Source organism: Heterodontus francisci, chromosome 15, assembly GCF_036365525.1.
Source record: "Heterodontus francisci isolate sHetFra1 chromosome 15, sHetFra1.hap1, whole genome shotgun sequence".
Taxonomy (NCBI): domain Eukaryota; kingdom Metazoa; phylum Chordata; class Chondrichthyes; order Heterodontiformes; family Heterodontidae; genus Heterodontus; species Heterodontus francisci.
Genome location: NC_090385.1, coordinates 61,797,245 through 61,820,296, shown reverse-complemented (window position 1 = coordinate 61,820,296; position 23,052 = coordinate 61,797,245). Strand labels below are relative to the sequence as shown.

The following is a 23,052-nucleotide window of genomic DNA, read 5'->3' as shown; positions in this document are numbered from 1 at the left end:
TATGTGATGTAAGTGGGTTATGTTATGTGGCAAAAATTCCTATCACTTGCACCATTTGATGCTAGGAATGCTGTGTGCACAGCATTGCTATGGTTTGTGGAGGGAGGAGATTAACATTACATTCCCTGAAGGAAATGTAATTGATTGTGGAGCAATTGATTACTCTCCCTCTAACCCAATATTTTTAAAGTTATATTAAAAAAAAACACATTGCCTTTGGCTGCCCTGGTGGTGGCTGGCCAGACTATGCTGGTGTCACTTCGGATTTAGAAAATTTCTTTAAGAACTAATTTGGCGCTGGAAAATATTATGGGTGAACACTCCAGTGATTCCATTAATTTAAAAAGTTTGGACAAAATAAAAACATCCAGCCCCTTTAAGATGCTAAACAAATGTCACAAATGTCCAACCTGTACAGGTGTTTCCAAATCTACTTTCATTTTTCTCAGGGCACTTCCTTCCTTCATCTCTTTGCTTTTATCTTCATTATCTTGTTGATCTGAAAGTATGGATCGTAATTATTAATTAACATATAGAGTCCAAACTAGAGTTGTCACTTTTCAGTTTTGGACTGAACAATCTGTTTGTTGAATGAACTGTCTGTAAACTGGGCACCAGCAATAGATTTAAAAAAAAAGCAATCCATTTTTTAGTGAACTTGCATGTCTTTTAATATGGAGGCATTAAAGTTTTCAATGAATATTCATTATCAGCAAACACCAGTCAGGATAAGAATTTTTTTTTGTGAGATATGACCTGCATACCCAGTGAGGCTGTGAACCAGAAAAGCCCCAGTCTGAATTGTTCAATCAAACTCATTGCTGACAGTTGCATATTGTGTACAACAGGGGTCGCCAAGCTTTTCTTTGGTGAGAGCTATTTCTGATAAAGGAAAAATGTCACGAGCCACACCGCCCACTCGCTCCCCCTCCCCTGCTTCCTCGTCCCCTCCTCGCCACTCGCTTGTCTCGTTGCGACACCAGTGCACGCGGTGGCATCAGGATGTGCATGCGTGGATTAATGCTGGCAGGATCACGTGATGATTAGACTGCGTTGTCAGGAGCTTTATGTGAGTTACTCAAAGGGCAACGATCGACGTGTTGGCAACCCATGGTGTAGAATGTACATTGAACAGTCTGTTTAAAAACAAAACCATTTGTTTGGCCAGACTGTCCCACAATGTGTTCTAGTATCAACTGCGTTGGCTGGCTGAGAGTGCAAGCAGACATCAGGTGCTTCCTCACAGTGGAAAGGAACTAGGGAACCATTGTCAATGTTCTGCTTTTGGGCACATTCCAGTGGTGGGGTTTAGAGCAGAATGGTTCTTGGAGCAGATTGTCTGTCAGCATCTTTTTTAAATACGAAGCTCACAGCGCGAGGAATGGTTCAACATTTCACTAGATAATCTCGTTAATGCTCTCCCCTTCAGATTGTTTAGGTGGAATCAACAATAATTTTATAGTTTCCCCAATTTTCTATACTTCCTTTTTGCTTCCTCTGTCCTGGACACTGTGACTCCCACTTGACTACAGTTCCAAGGGTCCTGGGAGCATTCCAAAACCTTGTCTAAGCAGCCACTGCACAGTCTGGTAACTGGATGGTAGAAATTCGGTACCTGTCTAATTTTTCCTTCCCTAGGCCAAGGGTGTGACGTGGAGGGAGGGAGTCCCAGGCTAGTAGTGGCTCAGATTGTTTTTGTGGGACCCAGAAGAGCACCCCTGCCCTTCGAGGCTCACAGAAATGATGTGTCATTTACCTTTGGTGGGCCTCTTTGGTTCCATTGCCCTTAAAACTTGACGCCTATTTTCAAGCTAAAATGACAATCGGGTTCATATGTACATCTTAGGCCTCAAATTTCCATATTAAAAGGGCCCTATCGTCTGACTCAAGGTGGTGTTTTGGACACTCAGCAAAAGACCCCTTTCAAAGTGGAACCACTGCATTACCAGTGTTCATGTGGTGGTAAGGTTACCGTCCTCATTTTGAGGCTGGTAGCCAAAATCGATCTGTGACTCGGAAACTCTTGAAAGTTGAGCGAGGTGAACTGTATTTCATTAGTTTTGTTATTTCGGTTACCTGACTGCTGAGGCTCTGCTTCTGTTATTAGTTTTTCTTCATCATTGAGCTGCACATCATCTGTCTTCTTGTAATAATAATCATCAGGGGGTCCAAACCGCTGGGAAAACAAATCACAGCACAGGAGAGTACATTACAGGGCAGAATAAAATGCAGCACAATATGGTATAGCATGGGGCAAGAAATACATCACAACACAGAGCAGGAAAGTACAGCACGGGGCAGGAGAGTTACAACACAGCAATGTAGGGGACAGAGTGTGCATCACAATACTAAAAAAATAAATAAAAATGAATAAAATAAAAAAATATAATAAATAAAATAAAATAAACAACAGCGTACAGCAGAGTTACAGAAAACAATGCCACACAGAACAGAAACAAATTGGGTGGCGCAGTGGTTAGCACCGCAGCCTCACAGCTCCAGGGACCCGGGTTCAATTCTGGGTACTGCTTGTGCGGAGTTTGCAAGTTCTCCCTGTGACCGCGTGGGTTTTCGCCGGGTGCTCCGTTTTCCTCCCACTGCCAAAAACTTGCAGGTGATAGGTAAATTGGCCATTGTAAATTGCCCCTAATGTAAGTAGGTGGTAGGGAATATGGGATTACTGCAGGGTTAGTATAAATGGGTGGTTCTTGGTTGGCACAGACTCGGTGTGCCGAAGGGCCTGTTTCAGTGCTGTATCTCTAAATATAAAATATAATATAAAAAATATATAATATAAAAAACAGTCCAATTTCGACAGTGGGATTATTTTTACTTCAATCCTTTACTAAGAAATACAAAGGACTGTTAAAGAGACATACCTTGTTTGGCCAATAGAAGCTAATGAATAAGATAACTGGCAAACCAATGGTGAACACGTAGACTCCCCAGAGCCATGGGCGCTTGTCTGCTGCCAAAAACAGCTGCAGGATCAAACCAGGCTGTGGACAACAGTGAACAGCAGCAATTACCTCAGTCACTGATGAAAGACACACTCACCATCTCAGTCTCACACATTCAGACTGCCGAAGTGACACCAGGCATTATCAGGCACACCAACGGACACTGTGAATGCTGAAGTGACACCAGGAATTATCAGACACACCAATGCAATCACTGAATGCTGAAGTGACACCAGGAATTATCAGACACACCAATGCAAACAATGAATGCTGAAGTGACACCAGGAATTATCAGGCACACCAATGCAAACACTGAATGTTGACGTGACGCCAGGAATTATCAGGCACACCAATGCAAACAATGAATGCTGAAGTGACACCAGGAATTATCAGGCACACCAATGCAAACAATGAATGCTGAAGTGACACCAGGAATTATCAGGCACACCAATGCAAACAATGAATGCTGAAGTGACACCAGGAATTATCAGGCACACCAATGCAAACAATGAATGCTGAAGTGACACCAGGAATTATCAGGCACACCAATGCAAACAATGAATGCTGAAGTGACACCAGGAATTATCAGGCACACCAATGCAAACAATGAATGCTGAAGTGACACCAGGAATTATCAGGCACACCAATGCAAACACTGAATGTTGACGTGACGCCAGGAATTATCAGGCACACCAATGCAAACAATGAATGCTGAAGTGACATCAGTAATTATCAGGCACACCAATGCAAACACTGAATGCTGAAGTGACACCAGGAATTATCAGGCACACCAATGCAAACACTGAATGTTGACGTGACGCCAGGAATTATCAGGCACACCAATGCAAACACTGAATGTTGACGTGACGCCAGGAATTATCAGGCACACCAATGCAAACAATGAATGCTGAAGTGACATCAGTAATTATCAGGCACACCAATGCAAACACTGAATGTTGACGTGACGCCAGGAATTATCAGGCACACCAATGCAAACACTGAATGTTGACGTGACGCCAGGAATTATCAGGCACACCAATGCAAACACTGAATGCTGAAGTGACACCAGGAATTATCAGGCACACCAATGCAAACACTGAATGCTGAAGTGACACCAGGAATTATCAGGCACACCAATGCAAACACTGAATGCTGAAGTGACACCAGGAATTATCAGGCACACCAATGCAAACACTGAATGCTGAAGTGACGCCAGGAATTATCAGGCACACCAATGCAAACACTGAATGCTGAAGTGACACCAGGAATTATCAGGCACACCAATGCAAACACTGAATGTTGACGTGACGCCAGGAATTATCAGGCACACCAATGCAAACACTGAATGTTGACGTGACGCCAGGAATTATCAGGCACACCAATGCAAACAATGAATGCTGAAGTGACACCAGGAATTATCAGGTTCACCGATGCAGACATACTGGGGTAAACTCTCCTCGTTGGAACAGAATTTTGGTGGGGGAGGACTCGCACCCACCCCGCCGAATCCATTTTCCTGGGGTTGGGGGATGGAAAGCGGGATGGAAAATCCAGGATGGAAAGCGGCTTCCTGGAGGAATTCCCGCCAATGCAACTGAGGAAACCCGAGGCATTGAAGCATCTCCGTGCGGCCCGGACGCTCAGGATTGCCGCTCCCACTGAAGGTAGCAGGTAAATTCCGGCTCTGCCGGGGGTGGGGGCGGTGATGGAAGGTCTGTCCGAATACCCGTCCCTTTTGTGGCACTCGGAGCCTTTACCTCTGCTTCCTGAAGCCTGTTATCACCTTCCGTGTGGCAGCCCCGGTAAAAGAGCGGAGGGGGCCGGGAGCCGCCCACTGCCGCTTGTTACAGGAGGCAGCTGGGGAGGAGCCGCCTGGTCAAGTTTACCTGGGGCACTGCGGCAACGGTAGGCTTCACTGCCTGGATGGCCTGTCATTCTCCGCTGCAATCTGACTGCATTTCGGGCAGGACTATGAAGAAAGATTGCTCCCTCTCAGACACAGACACACTTCGACACAGTGAAACACAAGCCATCAAATGTACTTACTCCGTCTGCATCGTAGAATGCTTTTGTTTGTGTCCATGTGTCTTTCACCCACTGCTTCACAACTCTCTCATCAGCAGATATAATAAAACTGTCAAACATTATGTCCGGAGTCAGCGACCACAGCTCAAGCCCGACCGCAGCGATTGGAGTCATAAGGAATGGTTTTGTATCCTCAAAGTAGTTTGGGTTCCGAATCTTCCGAGGTTTCCAAACTCCCTATTGGAACCAAGTTTGAAAAATTGTTCATTAGTTTTGCTAACTTAGATTTCTGGATTATGTTATGCAGAGAGAAGCAGTGTTCAAGAAAGTTAACAAGGAATTAATTATTTGCAGGGATCCTTGCAATAAAGAGGTGTGAGGAGCAGAATGTGATAGAGATGGGTTGTTATAGAGAGAAGTGGGGTGAGAATGACTGCCCTTGACATCAAGGCAGCATTTGACCGAGTATGGCATCAAGGAGCCCTGGCAACACTGAGGTCAATGGGAATCGGGGGGAAACTCTCCACTGGTTGGAGTCATACCTAGTGCAAAGGAAGATGGTTGTGGTTGTTGGAGATCAATCATCTCAGCTCTAGGACATCACTGCAAGAGTTCCTTAGAGTAGTATCCTACGCATCTTCAGCTGCTTCATCAATGACCTTCAATCATAAGGTCAGAAGTGGGGTGTTCACTGATAATTGCACAATGTTCAGCACCATTCGTGACTTCTCAGATACTGAAGCAGTCTGTATAGAAATGCAGCACCACCTGGACAATATCCAGCTTGGGCTGATAAATCTACAACAAGACCATCTACAACAAGAGAGAATCTAACCATCTCCCCTTGACATTCAATGGCATTATGATTGCTGAATCCCCCACTATCAACATTCTGAGGGTTACCATTGACCAGAAACTGAACTGGAGTAGCCATATAAATACCGTGGCTACAAGAGTAGGTCAGAGGCTAGGAATCCTGCGGCAAGTAACTTACCTCCTGACTCCCCAAAGCCTGTCTACCATCTACAAGGCACAAGTCAGGAGTGTGATGGAATACTTTCCAATTGCCTGGATGGGTGCAGCTCCAACAACACTCAAGAAGCTCGACACTATCCAGGACAAAGCAGCTCGCTTGATTGGCACACCATCCACAAACATTCACACTCTCCATCACCGACGCACGGTGGCAGCAGTGTGTACCATCTACAAGATGCACTGCAGCAATGCACCAACGCTGCTTAGACAGCACCTTCCAAACCTGCGACCTCTACCACCTAGAAGGGTAAGGGCACCATCTGCAAGTTCCCCTCCAAGTCACACACCATCCTGACTTGGAACTATATCGTCATTCCTTCACTGTCGCTGTGTCAAAATCCTGGAACTCCCTTCCTAACAGCACTGCAGGTATACCTACTCCACTTGGACTGCAGCAGTTCAAGAAGGCAGCTCACCACCACTTTCTCAAGGGCAATTAGGGATGGGCAATTAATGCTGGCCTAGCCAGCGATGCCCACATCCCATGAAAGAATAATAAAAGAAGTTTGTTAGAGAGAGGTACATGTTACATAGAGGAGTTAGTTACTCAGAATGGCATCTTTACAGAGATGGTAAACTTTTCTATCACTTGTAATCACAATCACCAAGTTACAGGCATACAGTAAACAGGCAGAGTTTCGGTGTTTGTCATAGGCAGATCAGTCAATTTAGACAGATGTAGGTGGTCTTGTGAATCAGGGTGGGTGTAAGAAATGTAGAAAGGTCTGGTCTGAGTTAATGTAAATAAACTGCTTATTGCAACCCATCTTTAACTGGGCATTATTTAAGATTTAACAAGGTTGACGTCTGCTATTTTACAGTATTTTGGGTCCAACTACACTCAAGATTCTTTTATGTTTAAAAACTGAAACCCCAATCCTCTTGCAATGGCTACAGTTAGAAAGGGAAACTGTCTGATTTATCTTACAACACTTATTTTTGGATCTTATGCACAACTGCCATATTTGCTGCTTAGGTCGTGCATGGCTCTGATAGAGAACAGTGCCAGGAGGTCAATTAACAGCGGAGAGCAACATAGTGCTGCTCTACCCAAACCTATGCAACAATTTAAAAACACCATGAGCTACAGTTTGCTGTCAAAATAACGGTGAGGCTAATGACTCGGGCTGTACCAAATTCATGGCTGTGAAAAATGCATCACGGACCGTGAAATCGTGGGTCCTCCATGAAATTAGCCCTTTTGTGAACTTCACGCATTTTGTTCATTGACACAGGGCTCACCTTGCTGATTACTGGGCATGTTACGAACATCGCTCATTTAGTGATTGACACAAGGGTCAGCTTGCTAATTGTAAGATGAGGGAGGGCTTCCGGTGCAGTTTTAAGAGAAGCAGTCTCAAGTATTAGCAGACAAGTGAGAATGCCAGAATCAGCAATTCAAAAACGGCCACAACCATTCCTGCAGCACATCGAGTGACAGAATTTGGAAGCTAAATTCTGCATGCCGATGGTGGAATAATGTTTTGAACACGCTGCAATGTTGCATTGAATCACACATGGCGAGCAACGGTTCCGCGCCACTTAGTGTCTGAAAGCCATCACAGCAGAAAGAGAGTATCTGACACTGCATGCTGGAAAATGATCATGTAAAAACACAAGCAACGATTTCATCTCTTTTTAAGAAGTCAAAAAGGAGCTCAGAAAATCATCAATTAGTTACAATGGAACTTGTGGATGCTTTTGCAAGTGCTAATGTACTATTGGAAAAACTAGATCACCCAAAGCTGCGGGTATTATTCAACGCAATGTCAAAATGGTGGTTGCTTGCCAAGTGCAAATAAACTACGGCAGGACTACCTACCGAAGGCTTTTGCTACACATTATGAGGAGATGAAGTCTCAGATTAACACGTGAGTCTTTTGCAATTATTTGTGATGAGTCCACCGATGAGCATGTGCTGCATGTTTTGTTTGATTTTATGTCTGGTAAGGCCACAGATGTACAGTTAGGAAAGTCAACAACAGTGCTTGCAGACTGCGTCCACTTAGAAGATGTTAATTACACCACAGTTTCCAAAGCGATAAAACCGTTTCAAAATACGGTGCAGATTTCAACAAAGTGCCTGCTTTCATTCGTGACAATGTAACTTACATGACAAAATCTTTCGGATCTGAGCTCCAAGGTGTAATGCCTAATGCTGCCCATATTACATGTAATGTACATATAATTTCTCTTGTCAGTGCGCTATGGAAAAGCAAGTTTGGTAAAGTCAACAAACTGGTCAGCTGCATTAAAAAATCTTCAAACACTGCCCTAGCCACAAGCTTCAATACAGGCAACACATTGCAAACGCAGCTGGAATGGCTGAAATTGGGGGACAAAACATCACCCTTCCTCCAGAGCCAGTAATTACACTTTGGAATTCTTAGTTTTGGGTAGTACAGTATCACTTGAAATACTATTCAGACTTCGTCTCAGAAGAGCTGACGCTGACACCGAAAACACAAGTTTTAACAGACATTGTAACCCTTCTAAACAATACTCAGCTTAATGAGGAGGTTCAGTTTGCTGCCAAGAATTCTACATGACTGACGGATTTAACCTCCTGGTTTGAATCTCAACAAAGCTTACAATAAACTAATAGATGTACTGTTCTGGGCTGAACCACAGTCAAACGAACAACACTGATCCTGAATTAAATGCCTGTGCTCAACAGCTGTTTTCTTGCCTGGCAAAGAAGCTCAAACAATATTACTGCTATGGGGAAGAGTCAAGCGGTGAAGAAAAAGCAGCTCAGAGATTTCAAAAACTTCTGAAAGCTGTATGTATTTTTGACCCTGCACAAATGCACCTGTTGATGGTGGATTTAAACTCTTTTGATGCAAATCCTGGCTTTAACAAGAACTGTAGGCTGGAGATTCCTGCTTATCAAAGCATTGCAAAAGAAGCAGATTGTACTTTGCCTGCGCTATGGTTGTGGAACTCTGTGGAATGCATAATCCTCCACCTTGCAATACTATCAAGGCACTGTCTGACAATTCCAACAAGCTCTGTGGATGCAGAGAGAGCTGGGTCTAAACACAGACAGATGTTTACAGCACAGAGATGGACTGAAGAAAGAGACAGTTGCAGGTTTCTCCATGCTCACACGCAGCCACTGACTTCAGTGAGTAAAGAATGTGACTGGCTTATAGTTAGATTTTTACAATAATGTTTGAGTATATAATAATTGCTATTTGCAACCAGGAACCTCCCTTGTCTTTTTTTGGTTTTAATTAGATAATTTTCATGGTTGTTGCGACACCATGAAATTTACTATTTAAATACATGAAATCGTCAAATTCACAATTTTAAAATGGTGTGGCCATGAAATTTGACAGTGAATTTGGTAGGGCCCTACTCATGACGCTTGTTGTTATATCTGACAACTTCAGCTGAGGAGCAGATGCACAGTCAAATGTGAATATCCAAAAGCTGCTGTCTGAGTTGCGCCACTCTGCTGATAGCTTCGCAAAATTGCATTTCGCTGTCTGCCTCCCCATTAAGTTGCTGTATTTGCCTGGCAGATGTGAACTGAAGTCACTGCAGACATTTAAAGCTCGTAATTAGTGGTGTAAGTACCCTTTTAACAACAAGTTAATTGTTAATCACTGCCAATTAACTTCTCTGACACTGAAAATTAAACGTTAAAAGTGTTGAGTCTCATTCCTTGAGGTTTTGAATTTTTGGGGAGATTTTAAAAATGTCAAATTTTAAATTTAACATTATCTTTCTTAATTTTTCTTTCCGTCTCTCTTTTTCGCTTTCTCTCTTAATCTAATATTTTTAGATTACTGTTTCAGTACTGTATCTCTCAATAAATAAATTGACAGGCAGAGAGATCTGGGCGTACAGGTCCACAGGTCACTGAAAGTGGCAACGCAGGTGGATAAGGTAGTCAAGAAGGCATACGGCATGCTTGCCTTGATCAGTTGGGGCATAGAGTAGAAAAATTGGCAAGTCATGCTGCAGCTGTACAGAACTTTAGTTAGGCCACACTTAGAATATTGCGTGCAATTCTGGTCGCCACACTTCCAGAAGGACGTGGAGGCTTTGGAGAGGGTACAGAAGAGGTTTACCAGGATGTTGCCTGGTCTGGAGGGCATTAGCTATGAGGAGAGGTTGGATAAACTCAGATTGTTTTCACTGGAACGACGGAGGTGGAGGGGCGACATGATGGAGGTTTACAAAGTTATGAGTGGCATGGACAGAGTGGATAGTCAGAAACTTTTTCCCAGGGTGAAAGAGTCAGTTTCTCGGGGACATAGGTTTAAGGTGAGCGGGGCAAAGTTTAGAGGGGATGTGCGAGGCAAGTTCTTTACACAGAGGGTGGTGAGTGCCTGGAACCTGCTGCTGGGGGAGGTGGTGGAAGCAGGTACGATAGCGACGTTTAAGAGGCATCTTGACAAATGCATGAATAGGATGGGAATAGAGGGATATGGTCCCTGGAAGTGCAGAAGGTTTTAGTTTAGACAGGCATCAAGATCGGCGCAGGCTTGGAGGGCCGAATGGCCTGTTCCTGTGCTGTACTGTTCTTTGTTCTCTTTGTTCTTTGAGTGTCCAAATCTTTTCGCTAATCTCAGTAATGTAAGAAAGATTGCAACATTTGTGAGATTTGTTTCACACAAAGACCTGGAGTGCAACATCAATGAATTTACCTTGTATTTTGGATTGTCAATCATTGGCACTTTCCATTTGCCCTTGTAGGCGGGGTTAGGTATCATGGGGGGTTTCCAGGTTCCACAGCCTGCAGTCTTACACAGAGGGTTTGGGATTTTAGGTTCTTCCCATTCACCATCCATATCTATATCCCTGTAAAAGACATTAAAGTCATACTGATATTAAAACAATTCCAGAATGTTTGAAGACAAATAGGGAAATAGCTATGTTCATGAATTTTGTGCACATCATGTTTATTTGAAGTAAATCTAATTTTAAACTTATACCTCTGGCAAATATTTTCTGTTCATCAAAGTGAGGGAAGTCTTTGCTGGGACTGTGTTATCATCAAGGACTCCCAGATCAGGCATGTATGAGTTAGCTCCAGACTAAAGCACTCTCGTATTATTGTATGAGACATTTGTAGGTCCAGTATAGGATTAGTAGTGTTATGTTGTGGGATGAAGACTATATCAGAGAATGCTACATGAGTTTTGTGGGGTAGATGAAAGAGGTAGATCAGAGAATGCTACAGTGTGGGGTGTGAAAGAATATGAAAGAATTTTACAGTGAGTAGTGAGGGCTGGAGTATAGGAAAGAATATTGCAGTGAGGTTGAGGCAAATATCAGGAGTACGGTGAATGCCAGGGATGTACACTGGTCTGCCTGCATGATGTTATATTCATTTATACTGATTTGTGAAGCTGTCTGGAATCTGCAGTCAGTATATAGTCATTCAGTACTCACCAGTCTGAAGGTTTCTTTGATTCAGGATCTGGAATATACTCTGGCTCCTCATCCAGCCAGTTATCCGGTTTCATAACTGTGGAATCTGGTATATTGCGGGGAGCATCCTCATCCCTGTCATACAAAACATGCTGACATCCCTTAGCAGCTGCACACATGAATATCTGACATATCTTCAGATTATAAATTATTCAACAAGCAAAGAAGTTTGTAAAGAAAATACCATAACAGATAATAACTGCTCCAGACTTTACACATACCTAAGGGATTTGATATTGGTTGGAAAGATATGACCTGAAACAGTGACGACAAACAACTGCTGGCTGTGCATTTTTCCCTCCCAGTCCAGCTTTCTTTCCACAATTGACACCCACCTTCAATATTGCCGAAGTTTATGATTGAAGGAGGATCAATGCTGAGCCCCACTTTGCCTCGACCCAATGTCGAGACATGAATCAAGGCATTCTGGATTCTGACCAGGAAGCTGTCTGAATTTACCAGTTTAGACCATCATGACCAATTAGAGTGCCTCCACTATCATTCTGGCTGAGATTAGAGAGCTCTTTGGCTGTGAGCCTCCACTAATCCCAGGAGAAACAGCCAACAGTTATTTATTTAGATTTGTATCAATGGAAGGATTATCCTGTATTCACCGGAGATCTAGTGTTGGTGGGGGGTGTTTCTGTATTCACCGGAGATCCAGTGTTGGTGGGGGGTGTTTCTGTATTCACCGGTGATCTAGTGTTGGTGGAGGATGTTTCTGTATTCACCGGTGATCTAGTGTTGGTGGAGGATGTTTCTGTATTCACCGGTGATCTAGTGTTGGTGGAGGATGTTTCTGTATTCACCGGTGATCTAGTGTTGGTGGAGGATGTTTCTGTATTCACCGGTGATCTAGTGTTGGTGGAGGATGTTTCTGTATTCACCGGTGATCTAGTGTTGGTGGAGGATGTTTCTGTATTCACCGGTGATCTAGTCTTGGTGGAGGATGTTTCTGTATTCATGGGAGATCTAGTGTTGGTGGAGGATGTTTCTGTATTCACCGGTGATCTAGTGTTGGTGGAGGATGTTTCTGTATTCACGGGAGATCTAGTGTTGGTGGAGGGTGTTTCTGTATTCACCGGTGATCTAGTGTTGGTGGAGGATGTTTCTGTATTCATGGGAGATCTAGTGTTGGTGGAGGATGTTTCTGTATTCACTGGTGATCTAGTGTTGGTGGAGGATGTTTCTGTATTCATGGGAGATCTAGTGTTGGTGGAGGATGTTTCTGTATTCACCGGTGATCTAGTGTTGGTGGAGGATGTTTCTGTATTCACTGGTGATCTAGTGTTGGTGGAGGGTGTTTCTCTATTCACTGGTGATCTTGTGTTGGTGGGGGTTGTTTCTGTATTCACTGGTGATCTAGTGTTGGTGGAGGATGTTTCTGTATTCACTGGTGATCTAGTGTTGGTGGAGGATGTTTCTCTATTCACTGGTGATCTTGTGTTGGTGGGGGATGTTTCTGTATTCACTGGTGATCTAGTGTTGGTGGAGGGTGTTTCTCTATTCACTGGTGATCGTGTGTTGGTGGGGGTTGTTTCTGTATTCACTGGTGATCTAGTGTTGGTGGAGGATGTTTCTGTATTCACTGGTGATCTAGTGTTGGTGGAGGGTGTTTCTCTATTCACTGGTGATCTTGTGTTGGTGGGGGTTGTTTCTGTATTCACTGGTGATCTAGTGTTGGTGGAGGATGTTTCTGTATTCACTGGTGATCTAGTGTTGGTGGAGGGTGTTTCTCTATTCACTGGTGATCTTGTGTTGGTGGGGGTTGTTTCTGTATTCACTGGTGATCTAGTGTTGATGGAGGATGTTTCTGTATTCACTGGTGGTCTAGTGTTGGTGGAGGTTGTTTCTGTATTCACTGGTGATCTCGTGTTGGTGGGGATGTTTCTGTATTCACTGGTGATCTAGTGTTGGTGGAGGTTGTTTCTGTATTCACTGGTGATCTAGTGTTGGTGGGGATGTTTCTGTATTCACTGGTGATCTAGTGTTGGTGGAGGATGTTTCTGTATTCACTGGTGATCTAGTGTTGGTGGGGATGTTTCTGTATTCACTGGTGATCTAGTGTTGATGGAGGATGTTTCTGTATTCACTGGTGATCTCGTGTTGGGGATGTTTCTGTATTCACTGGTGATCTAGTGTTGGTGGAGGATGTTTCTGTATTCACTGGTGATCTAGTGTTGGTGGAGGTTGTTTCTGTATTCACTGGTGATCTAGTGTTGGTGGGGATGTTTCTGTATTCACTGGTGATCTAGTGTTGGTGGAGGATGTTTCTCTATTCACTGGTGATCTAGTGTTGGTGGAGGATGTTTCTGTATTCACTGGTGATCTAGTGTTGGTGGAGGATGTTTCTCTATTCACTGGTGATCTCGTGTTGGTGGGGATGTTTCTGTATTCACTGGTGATCTAGTGTTGGTGGAGGTTGTTTCTGTATTCACTGGTGATCTAGTGTTGGTGGGGATGCTTGTGTATTCACTGGTGATCTAGTGTTGGTGGAGGATGTTTCTCTATTCACTGGTGATCTAGTGTTGGTGGAGGATGTTTCTGTATTCACTGGTGATCTAGTGTTGGTGGAGGATGTTTCTCTATTCACTGGTGATCTTGTGTTGGTGGGGGATGTTTCTGTATTCACTGGTGATCTAGTGTTGGTGGAGGGTGTTTCTCTATTCACTGGTGATCGTGTGTTGGTGGGGGATGTTTCTGTATTCACTGGTGATCTAGTGTTGGTGGAGGGTGTTTCTCTATTCACTGGTGATCGTGTGTTGGTGGGGGTTGTTTCTGTATTCACTGGTGATCTAGTGTTGGTGGAGGATGTTTCTGTATTCACTGGTGATCTAGTGTTGGTGGAGGGTGTTTCTCTATTCACTGGTGATCTTGTGTTGGTGGGGGTTGTTTCTGTATTCACTGGTGGTCTAGTGTTGGTGGAGGTTGTTTCTGTATTCACTGGTGATCTCGTGTTGGTGGGGATGTTTCTGTATTCACTGGTGATCTAGTGTTGGTGGAGGTTGTTTCTGTATTCACTGGTGATCTAGTGTTGGTGGAGGTTGTTTCTGTATTCACTGGTGATCTCGTGTTGGTGGGGATGTTTCTGTATTCACTGGTGATCTCGTGTTGGTGGAGGTTGTTTCTGTATTCACTGGTGGTCTAGTGTTGATGGAGGATGTTTCTGTATTCACTGCTGGTCTAGTGTTGATGGAGGATGTTTCTGTATTCACTGGTGGTCTAGTGTTGATGGAGGATGTTTCTGTATTCACTGCTGGTCTAGTGTTGATGGAGGATGTTTCTGTATTCACTGGTGGTCTAGTGTTGATGGAGGATGTTTCTGTATTCACTGCTGGTCTAGTGTTGATGGAGGATGTTTCTGTATTCACTGGTGGTCTAGTGTTGATGGAGGATGTTTCTGTATTCACTGGTGGTCTAGTGTTGATGGAGGATGTTTCTGTATTCACTGGTGGTCTAGTGTTGATGGAGGATGTTTCTGTATTCACTGGTGGTCCAGTGTTGATGGAGGATGTTTCTGTATTCACTGGTGGTCCAGTGTTGATGGAGGATGTTTCTGTATTCACTGGTGGTCTAGTGTTGATGGAGGATGTTTCTGTATTCACTGCTGGTCTAGTGTTGATGGAGGATGTTTCTGTATTCACTGGTGGTCTAGTGTTGATGGAGGATGTTTCTGTATTCACTGGTGGTCCAGTGTTGATGGAGGATGTTTCTGTATTCACTGGTGGTCCAGTGTTGATGGAGGATGTTTCTGTATTCACTGGTGGTCTAGTGTTGATGGAGGATGTTTCTGTATTCACTGGTGGTCTAGTGTTGATGGAGGATGTTTCTGTATTCACTGGTGGTCTAGTGTTGATGGAGGATGTTTCTGTATTCACTGGTGGTCTAGTGTTGATGGAGGATGTTTCTGTATTCACTGGTGGTCTAGTGTTGATGGAGGATGTTTCTGTATTCACTGGTGGTCTAGTGTTGATGGAAGATGTTTCTGTATTCACTGGTGGTCTAGTGTTGATGGAGGATGTTTCTGTATTCACTGGTGGTCTAGTGATGATGGAGGATGTTTCTGTATTCACTGGTGGTCTAGTGATGATGGGGATGTTTCTGTATTCACTGGTGGTCTAGTGCTGATGGAGGATGTTTCTGTATTCACTGGTGGTCTAGTGATGATGGGGATGTTTCTGTATTCACTGGTGGTCTAGTGTTGATGGAGGATGTTTCTGTATTCACTGGTGGTCTAGTGATGATGGGGATGTTTCTGTATTCACTGGTGGTCTGGTGTTGATGGAGGATGTTTCTGTATTCACTGGTGGTCTAGTGATGATGGAGGATGTTTCTGTATTCACTGGTGGTCTAGTGTTGATGGAGGATGTTTCTGTATTCACTGGTGGTCTAGTGATGATGGGGATGTTTCTGTATTCACTGGTGGTCTAGTGTTGATGGAGGACGTTTCTGTATTCACTGGTGGTTTAGTGTTGATGGAGGATGTTTCTGTATTCACTGGTGGTCTAGTGTTGATGGAGGATGTTTCTGTATTCACTGGTGGTCTAGTGTTGATGGAGGATGTTTCTGTATTCACTGCTGGTCTAGTGTTGATGGAGGATGTTTCTGTATTCACTGGTGGTCTGGTGTTGATGGAGGATGTTTCTGTATTCACTGGTGGTCTAGTGTTGATGGAGGACGTTTCTGTATTCACTGGTGGTTTAGTGTTGATGGAGGATGTTTCTGTATTCACTGGTGGTCTAGTGTTGATGGAGGATGTTTCTGTATTCACTGGTGGTCTAGTGTTGATGGAGGATGTTTCTGTATTCACTGCTGGTCTAGTGTTGATGGAGGATGTTTCTGTATTCACTGCTGGTCTAGTGTTGATGGAGGATGTTTCTGTATTCACTGGTGGTCTAGTGTTGATGGAGGATGTTTCTGTATTCACTGGTGGTCTAGTGTTGATGGAGGATGTTTCTGTATTCACTGGTGGTCTAGTGTTACAGGAGAATGTGACTCTATTCACAGTGGTCTGGAGTGTCAGGAATAGGGCTGTCAATTTACTCGTGTTCTCTAGTGTTGAACAAAGGGAGTCTTATTTCCTGATGATCTCTGTTGTCTGTGAGTGCGATGTTTCTATTCAAATGATCTTGTTGGGGAGATAGATGTTCATTTGTGTTTTCTAGTTTTGGGGGTGGTATATTGACTTTGGATTCATGGACATTTCTAGTGTTGATGATAGAAAGGGGTTTGGTGTACACGTAGATGACTATATATGCACAAACACTTTCAGTAACCTGGGATTGCTTAATCCTCACCAGTCTTGGGGCTTTACTGACTCTGGGTCAGGTATTTGACGCCTGTCATCCCAGTCTTCTGGGATTTGATGGTTGGGATCATCAATCTCTTTGGGAGGATTGACAGAAGGAGTCATGTCCTGAAGGAGGCTTCCTTTACTCACAGAGATTTCATCTATCAGTATCTCAAAACTGTTGTCAGGTCTCACAACTGAACCAGTCATTTTTGAATTGTTATTGGATGTAGGGAGAAACATAAAAGAGAACAAGTCAAAGTGAGAAGTAATTTTAAGTACAATTATACATTATAAGATGCTAATATAACATGCTAATAGATTACAATTTTCTGATGATACTAATGTGCAATAATGAACCTACTCTGCAAAAATCAAAGGAACTAGGCGTTGACACTTGTACTTTGATCTGAATTTGCTATAAGAAGGTTGGCTCTGCAGATTGCCTTTTGTATTGCTCTACTGTTTAATTATTATTTTCAACAATAGTTATCCAACAAAGAGTTGGTAGATGGTTTAGTTACAATTTTCAAACGTGTTTGGGTCAGTAGATTTGTCTGTTCTGTGTTGTTTGATAATGAACTACTTCATCATTAATAAGGACTCTGAATGATTGCCATCTCATATGGGAAGCCTGCAAGTTCCACTCTAATCTCAAACCATTGAGGGTACTTCCTTAATGACTGCCATTCCTCTCTTGCAACTGTTTCTTAATGTGTTAGAATGATCAAGAGAATTGTGTTACTCAATGTATACAGGTGAGGTCTTTTGTCACTGAAGTAACTCTGGAGGTCCACATCTGGATTCCTGGCGTGCTTCTCCTCTATTGCACCCGTTACTGGATCTCTATGTCTGAAGATGAAGTGCAATTTGTAGTCCTGGCCGCACTTGTCTGGTCCAAACATGATAGTGTAAGGGGTTTTGTCAAAGAAATTTCTCTGTAAAAACAGTGTTAGAACTCATAAAGAATACAAGAATGCAGTCATGAGAAAAGGTCATTCAAATTATCCAGATTGTGTGCGATTTGCCAGCATGCTCAGAACCCATTAGGACTGTTTTAACTATATGTCTGTCTCAATGTCAAGCTGGTACCCATCTGCTCGCTGAAAGTATTGACAGTGTGATAGCAATGATCGACACAGTCTAGTATCAACAGTTATCACCAAACAACTTAGTCAGAGGCCAATGGCAATAATTGATGTAGTCTGGGATCAATGGTAACCATCCATTGACATCGTCTGGGATTGACGATAATCATCTTTTTTTTTCATTTGTTCATGGGATGCTCATTTCTAATTGCCTTTGAGAAAGGTGGTGGTGAGCCACCTTCTTGAACCACTGTTGTCAGTGTGGTGTAGGTACACCCACAGTGCTGTTAGGTAGAGAGTTGCAGGATTTTGACTCAGCAATGGTGAAGGAATGGCAATATATTTCTAAGTCAGGATGGTGTGTGACTTGGAGGGGAACCTGCAGGTGGTGGTGTTCCCATGTGTTTGCTGCTCTTGTTCTTCTAGTTGGTAGAGGTCTTGGGTATGGCATGTGTTGTTGAAGGAATTTTGGTGAATTGCTGCAGTGTATCTTGTAGATGGTACAAAATGCAGCCACGGTGCACTGATGGTGGAGGGAGTAAATGTTTAAGGTGGTGAATAGGGTGCCAGTCAAGCAAGTTTCTTTGTCCTGGATGGTGTCAAACTTCTTGAGTGTTGTTGGACCTGGACCCATCCAGGCAAGTGGAGAGTATTCCATCACACTCCTGACTTGTACCTTGTAGATGGTGAAAAGGCTTTGAAGAGTCAGGAGGTGAGTTACTCGCTACAAAATTCCCAACCTCTGACCTGCTCTTGTAGCCACAGTATTTATGAGGCTAGTTCAATTAAGTTTCTGGTCAATGGTGATCTCCAGGATGTTGATGGTGGAGATTCAATGATAATAATGCCACTGAATGTCGAGAAAGGTGGTTAGATTCTCTCTTGTTAGAGATGGTCAATGCCTGGCATTTGTGTGGCACGAATGTTACTTGCCACTTATTAGCCCAAGCCTGAATGTTGTCCAGATGTTGCCACATGCAGGCATTGACTGCTTGTAGTGGGTTGGCTGCACACCCACCTTCCTGTCTCAGTTAAAGCCGGAAATGTGATGGAAGCAGGTTTGGTCTGGAAACAGATATTTGAGAATTTAACCCCCTGCAACTGACACATACATGGCTTTTATTTAGGTTCAAATTCATCCCTTCACACTTATCTGAGGAGTCGCAAATGGAACTGAATAACATCCCAACTTCTGACCTTATGTTGGAGGGACAGTCATTGATGAAGTAGCTGAAGATGGTTGGGCCTAGGACACTACCGTGAGGAACTCCTGCAGCAGTGTCCTGGGGCTGAGATGATTGGCCTCTAATAACCACAACCATCTTCCTTTGTGCTAGGTACGACTCCAACCAGTGAAGAGTTTATCCCAATTCCCATTGACTTCAATTTTCCTTTGGCTCCTTGATGCCACACTTGGTTAAATGCTGCTTTGATGTCAAGGGCAGGCACTCTCACCTCACCTCTGGAATTCTGCTCTTTTGCCCATGTTTGGACCAAAGCTAGAATGAGTTCTGGAGCTGAGTGTTTCTGGCAGGATCCAAACTGATCACCAGCGGGCAGGCTATTGGTGAGTAAGTACTGCTTGATAGCACTGTCAATGACACCTTCCATCACTTTGCTGATGATTGAGAGTAGACTAATGAGAGGGTAATTGGCTGGATTGGATTTATCCTGGTTTTTTGGACAGGACAGACCAGAGCAATTTTCTACTTTGTTGGGTAGATCCCAGTGTTATAGCTATACTTTAACAGCTGGCTAGAGGTGTGGCTAGTTCTGCACAAGTCTTCAACATTACAGCGGGGATGTTGTTATTGGAGTTTCGAAGAATTTGAGGTGATGTCATTACAAAATTCTTACAAGGTGTGACAGGGTGGACGTGGATAGGATGTTACCCCTGGCTGGTGAGTCTAGAACCAGGGGACATAGTCTTAGAATAAGGGGCAGGCCATTTAGACTGAGATGAGGAGGAATTTATTCACTCGAAGGGTGGTGAATCTGTGGAATTCTCTACCGCAGAGGGCTGTGGAAGCTCAATCATTGAACATGTTCAAGACAGAAATCGATAGATTTCTGGATACTAATGACATCAAGGAATTTGGGGATAGCACGGGAAAATGGTGTTGAGATAGATGTTCAGCCATGATCTAACTGAATGACGGAGCAGGCTCGACAGGCTGAATGGACTACTCCTGTTCCTATATTCCAATGGTCCCTTAGCCTTTGCTGTATCTAGTGTCCTCAGCCGTTTCTTGATATAACACGGAGTTAATCAAATTGGCTGAATACTGGCATCTGTGATGCTGGGTACCTCAGGAGGAGGCTGAGATGGATTATCCACTCAGCATTTCGGCTGAAGATTTCTGGCAACCGCTTCAGCCTTGTCCTTTGCAGTCATGTGCTGGGAATTCATTGAGGATGGAGATGTTTGTGGAGCCTCCTCCTCTCATTAGTTGTTTAATTGTCCACCATCTTTCATGACTTGAAGTGGCAGGACTGCAGAGCTCTGATCTGATCTGTTTGTTGTGGGATCACTTAGCTGTCTCTATGGCATGCTGCTTCTGCTGTTTAGCATGCATGTAGTCCTATGTTGTAGCTTCCACAGGTTGGCACCTCAGTTTTAGGCATGCCTGGTGCTGCCCCTGGCATGTTCTCCTACACTCCTCATTGAACCAGGGTTCATCCCCTGGCTTGATGGTAATGGTAGAGTATGGGATGTGCCGGGCTATGTGGTTACAGATTGTGGTGGAATACAATTCTGCTGCTGCTGATGGCCCACAAAGCCTCATGGATGCCCAGTTGTGAGCTGCTAGATCTGCTCTGAATCTATCCCATTTAGCACAGTGGTAGTGCCACACAACACGATAGACATAGTCTGGGTTTCACAGTACTTATCCATTGATATAGTCCTGGAATTATGGTATTTACTGACCAACACAATTTGGAATCGATGGTAATCATCAACTAACAGTCTGAGAATGACTGTAATTACCAACTGACAGGGTCCAGGATTGATAATAATCACTGACTGATAGAATCTGGAAAATAGTAATCGCTGAGTTTGGTAACCTCCTTTTATTTTGCCAGGTGAGTGGTCAGTGCACTGTGGGATTACATCAATACATGAAGCAGCAATAACATTCAGTCTTGGTGGCACTAATTCCTCAGTGTTTTTCACCATTGCTGGTTATGCTGAGGGTCTCTAGGAAATTAAGCTACTTCCACTTGTCCTAGTACTACTACTGGTACAACAACTTGCATTTATTTAGAAATGTATATTTATGTAGAAAACAAATCCTTCCAAACATTACAACGAGAGAGATACAGCAAACAAATAATAAAATGTGTTGTCCTGGATGCTGTATTCAGCAATGACACGTCTCACACTACAGCGCACACAAAAGGATCTTAATCTCTGCTTCTCAACACGGCAACTTACCAGGTCGAGCTGATCATCTTCAGAGAGAAGCTTCAGGTATGCACCCCCACACTGGATTCCATTCTGGAAGTATACCTCGTACCTGTAGGAGAGAGTGAGGATGGATACCCAGTACGTCTAACTGCAGTGACACCTCTGTCTGTTGTTTGTTTTGTATTTAATATTCTTCTTCCTTTTCTTGCTCTCCGGTCACCACTCATTAAACACCATTCACTGCCCAGGAGGGTAGGTAGGGTGCTTGCTCTGAAGGCTCTGCCAGTGCATCTCTGTAACTCCTTGCTAGAAGCTACAAGAGGGAGGCCACCAATGATTCTCACACTGGTTTTCTCTGTCTCCCTGTGGAGAAGTGTCAGTGACTCCCCTGATACTGCAGCCAACATTGGAAACTCGGTGTGAGGATTCATGGCCACAAAGCTGAACAGTACCAATAAATGCAATGGCATAGAATCACAGAATGATACAGTACAGAAGGTTATTTGGCCCACCATGCCTGGCTCTTTGAAAGAACTATCCAATAAGTCTCACCACACCCTCTGACCCCAACCTCCCCACCCACACTCTTTCCTCATAATCCGGCAAATTTTTCCATTTCAAATATTTATCCAATTCTCTTTTGGAAGTTATTATTAAATCTGCTTTGATCACCCTTTCAGGCAGTGAATTCCAGAGCATAACAACTTGTTGCATAAATGTTTTTCCTCATGCCACCTCTGGTTCTTTTACCAATGACCTTAAATCTGTGTCCTCTGGTTCCCGACCCTTCTTCAACTGGAAACAGTTTCTCCTTATGTACTCTGTCAAAGATTTTGAACACACGATCAAATCTCCTCTTAACCTTCCCTGCTCGAAGGAAAACCCCAATTTCTCTAGTCTTATCCCTAGTACCATTCTAGTAAATCAGCACCCTCTCTAAGGCCTTGACATCCTTCCTAAAGTGTGGTGTCTAGAATTTGACACAATACTCCAGCTGGGGCTTAACAAGTGTTGTATAAAAGTTTAGCATAACCTCCTTGCTTTTTACTCTATGCCTCTATTTCTAAAACCAAGGATCCCATGTGCCTTTTTAACAGCCATCTCAACTTATCCTGCCACCTTCAAAGACTTGTGCACGTACACCCTCAGGTTTCTCTGATTCTGCACCCCTTTAAAATTGTACCATTTACTTAATATTGCCTGTCCTCCTTCTCTGTATTAAACTTCATCTGCCATGTGTCAGTTCATTTCACCACTCTGTCTATGTCTGTTACCATCCTCCTCACTATTTACTCCATTTGTAAGTTTTGGGTCAGCTGCAAACTTTGAAATTTTGCTCTGTCTACCCAATATATGGGAGCACCAACAAATGCACCATCATATCACCCGACGCCTTGACAAAACTGTATGTCAGCTGATCTTGGTAGTGGCACTACAATTATCCTCAGTACCTGTAGGCTAGGGAGGGGGATATGCAGCATAGCTCCAACCTCTGATAACTATCATCATCCCTGCTGGAAAGTAGTTATGCATGGACGATTCTGAGGACAGGAACAGGCTCACTATGAGGTCTCCAGCCATGGTTGAACAGCCCGCTGGTGCACCATGTTTCACCTCACAAGTAAAGAATGACCCCGTTTTCGGTAGGTTCAACCATTTTATAAATGGCTTCTGAAACTAGAAGAAGGATCTGAAAATATCTGCTGAAATTGGTGGCATTTAAGGTTCTGGAATAACTACCCACTTCTGTTGAGTGCTGTTGCACCTTTGCAAAGTTCCACAAATGGACTGTGCTTACAG

The 23,052-nt window shown here is 43.6% G+C and overlaps 1 protein-coding gene across 5 annotated transcripts in view; it reads right to left on the bottom strand.

The window, feature by feature from the left end:
- Window positions 1–23,052, bottom strand: part of si:ch211-274f20.2 (calnexin) — a 45,758-nt gene that overhangs the window by 2,014 nt on the left and 20,692 nt on the right. For 4 of the 5 annotated variants that reach the window (XM_068047624.1, XM_068047625.1, XM_068047627.1 and 1 more), the window contains 9 exons: window positions 21,280–21,361; window positions 17,501–17,693; window positions 16,763–16,952; window positions 11,427–11,540; window positions 10,679–10,832; window positions 5,007–5,222; window positions 2,880–2,999; window positions 2,077–2,176; window positions 411–499 (listed from right to left, as the gene is read on the bottom strand). In XM_068047624.1, the coding sequence (XP_067903725.1) occupies window positions 411–499; window positions 2,077–2,176; window positions 2,880–2,999; window positions 5,007–5,222; window positions 10,679–10,832; window positions 11,427–11,540; window positions 16,763–16,952; window positions 17,501–17,693; window positions 21,280–21,361 (1,258 nt within the window). The remainder of the gene's footprint in view (window positions 1–410; window positions 500–2,076; window positions 2,177–2,879; window positions 3,000–5,006; window positions 5,223–10,678; window positions 10,833–11,426; window positions 11,541–16,762; window positions 16,953–17,500; window positions 17,694–21,279; window positions 21,362–23,052) is intronic. The other variant, XM_068047626.1, reaches the window with a different exon arrangement.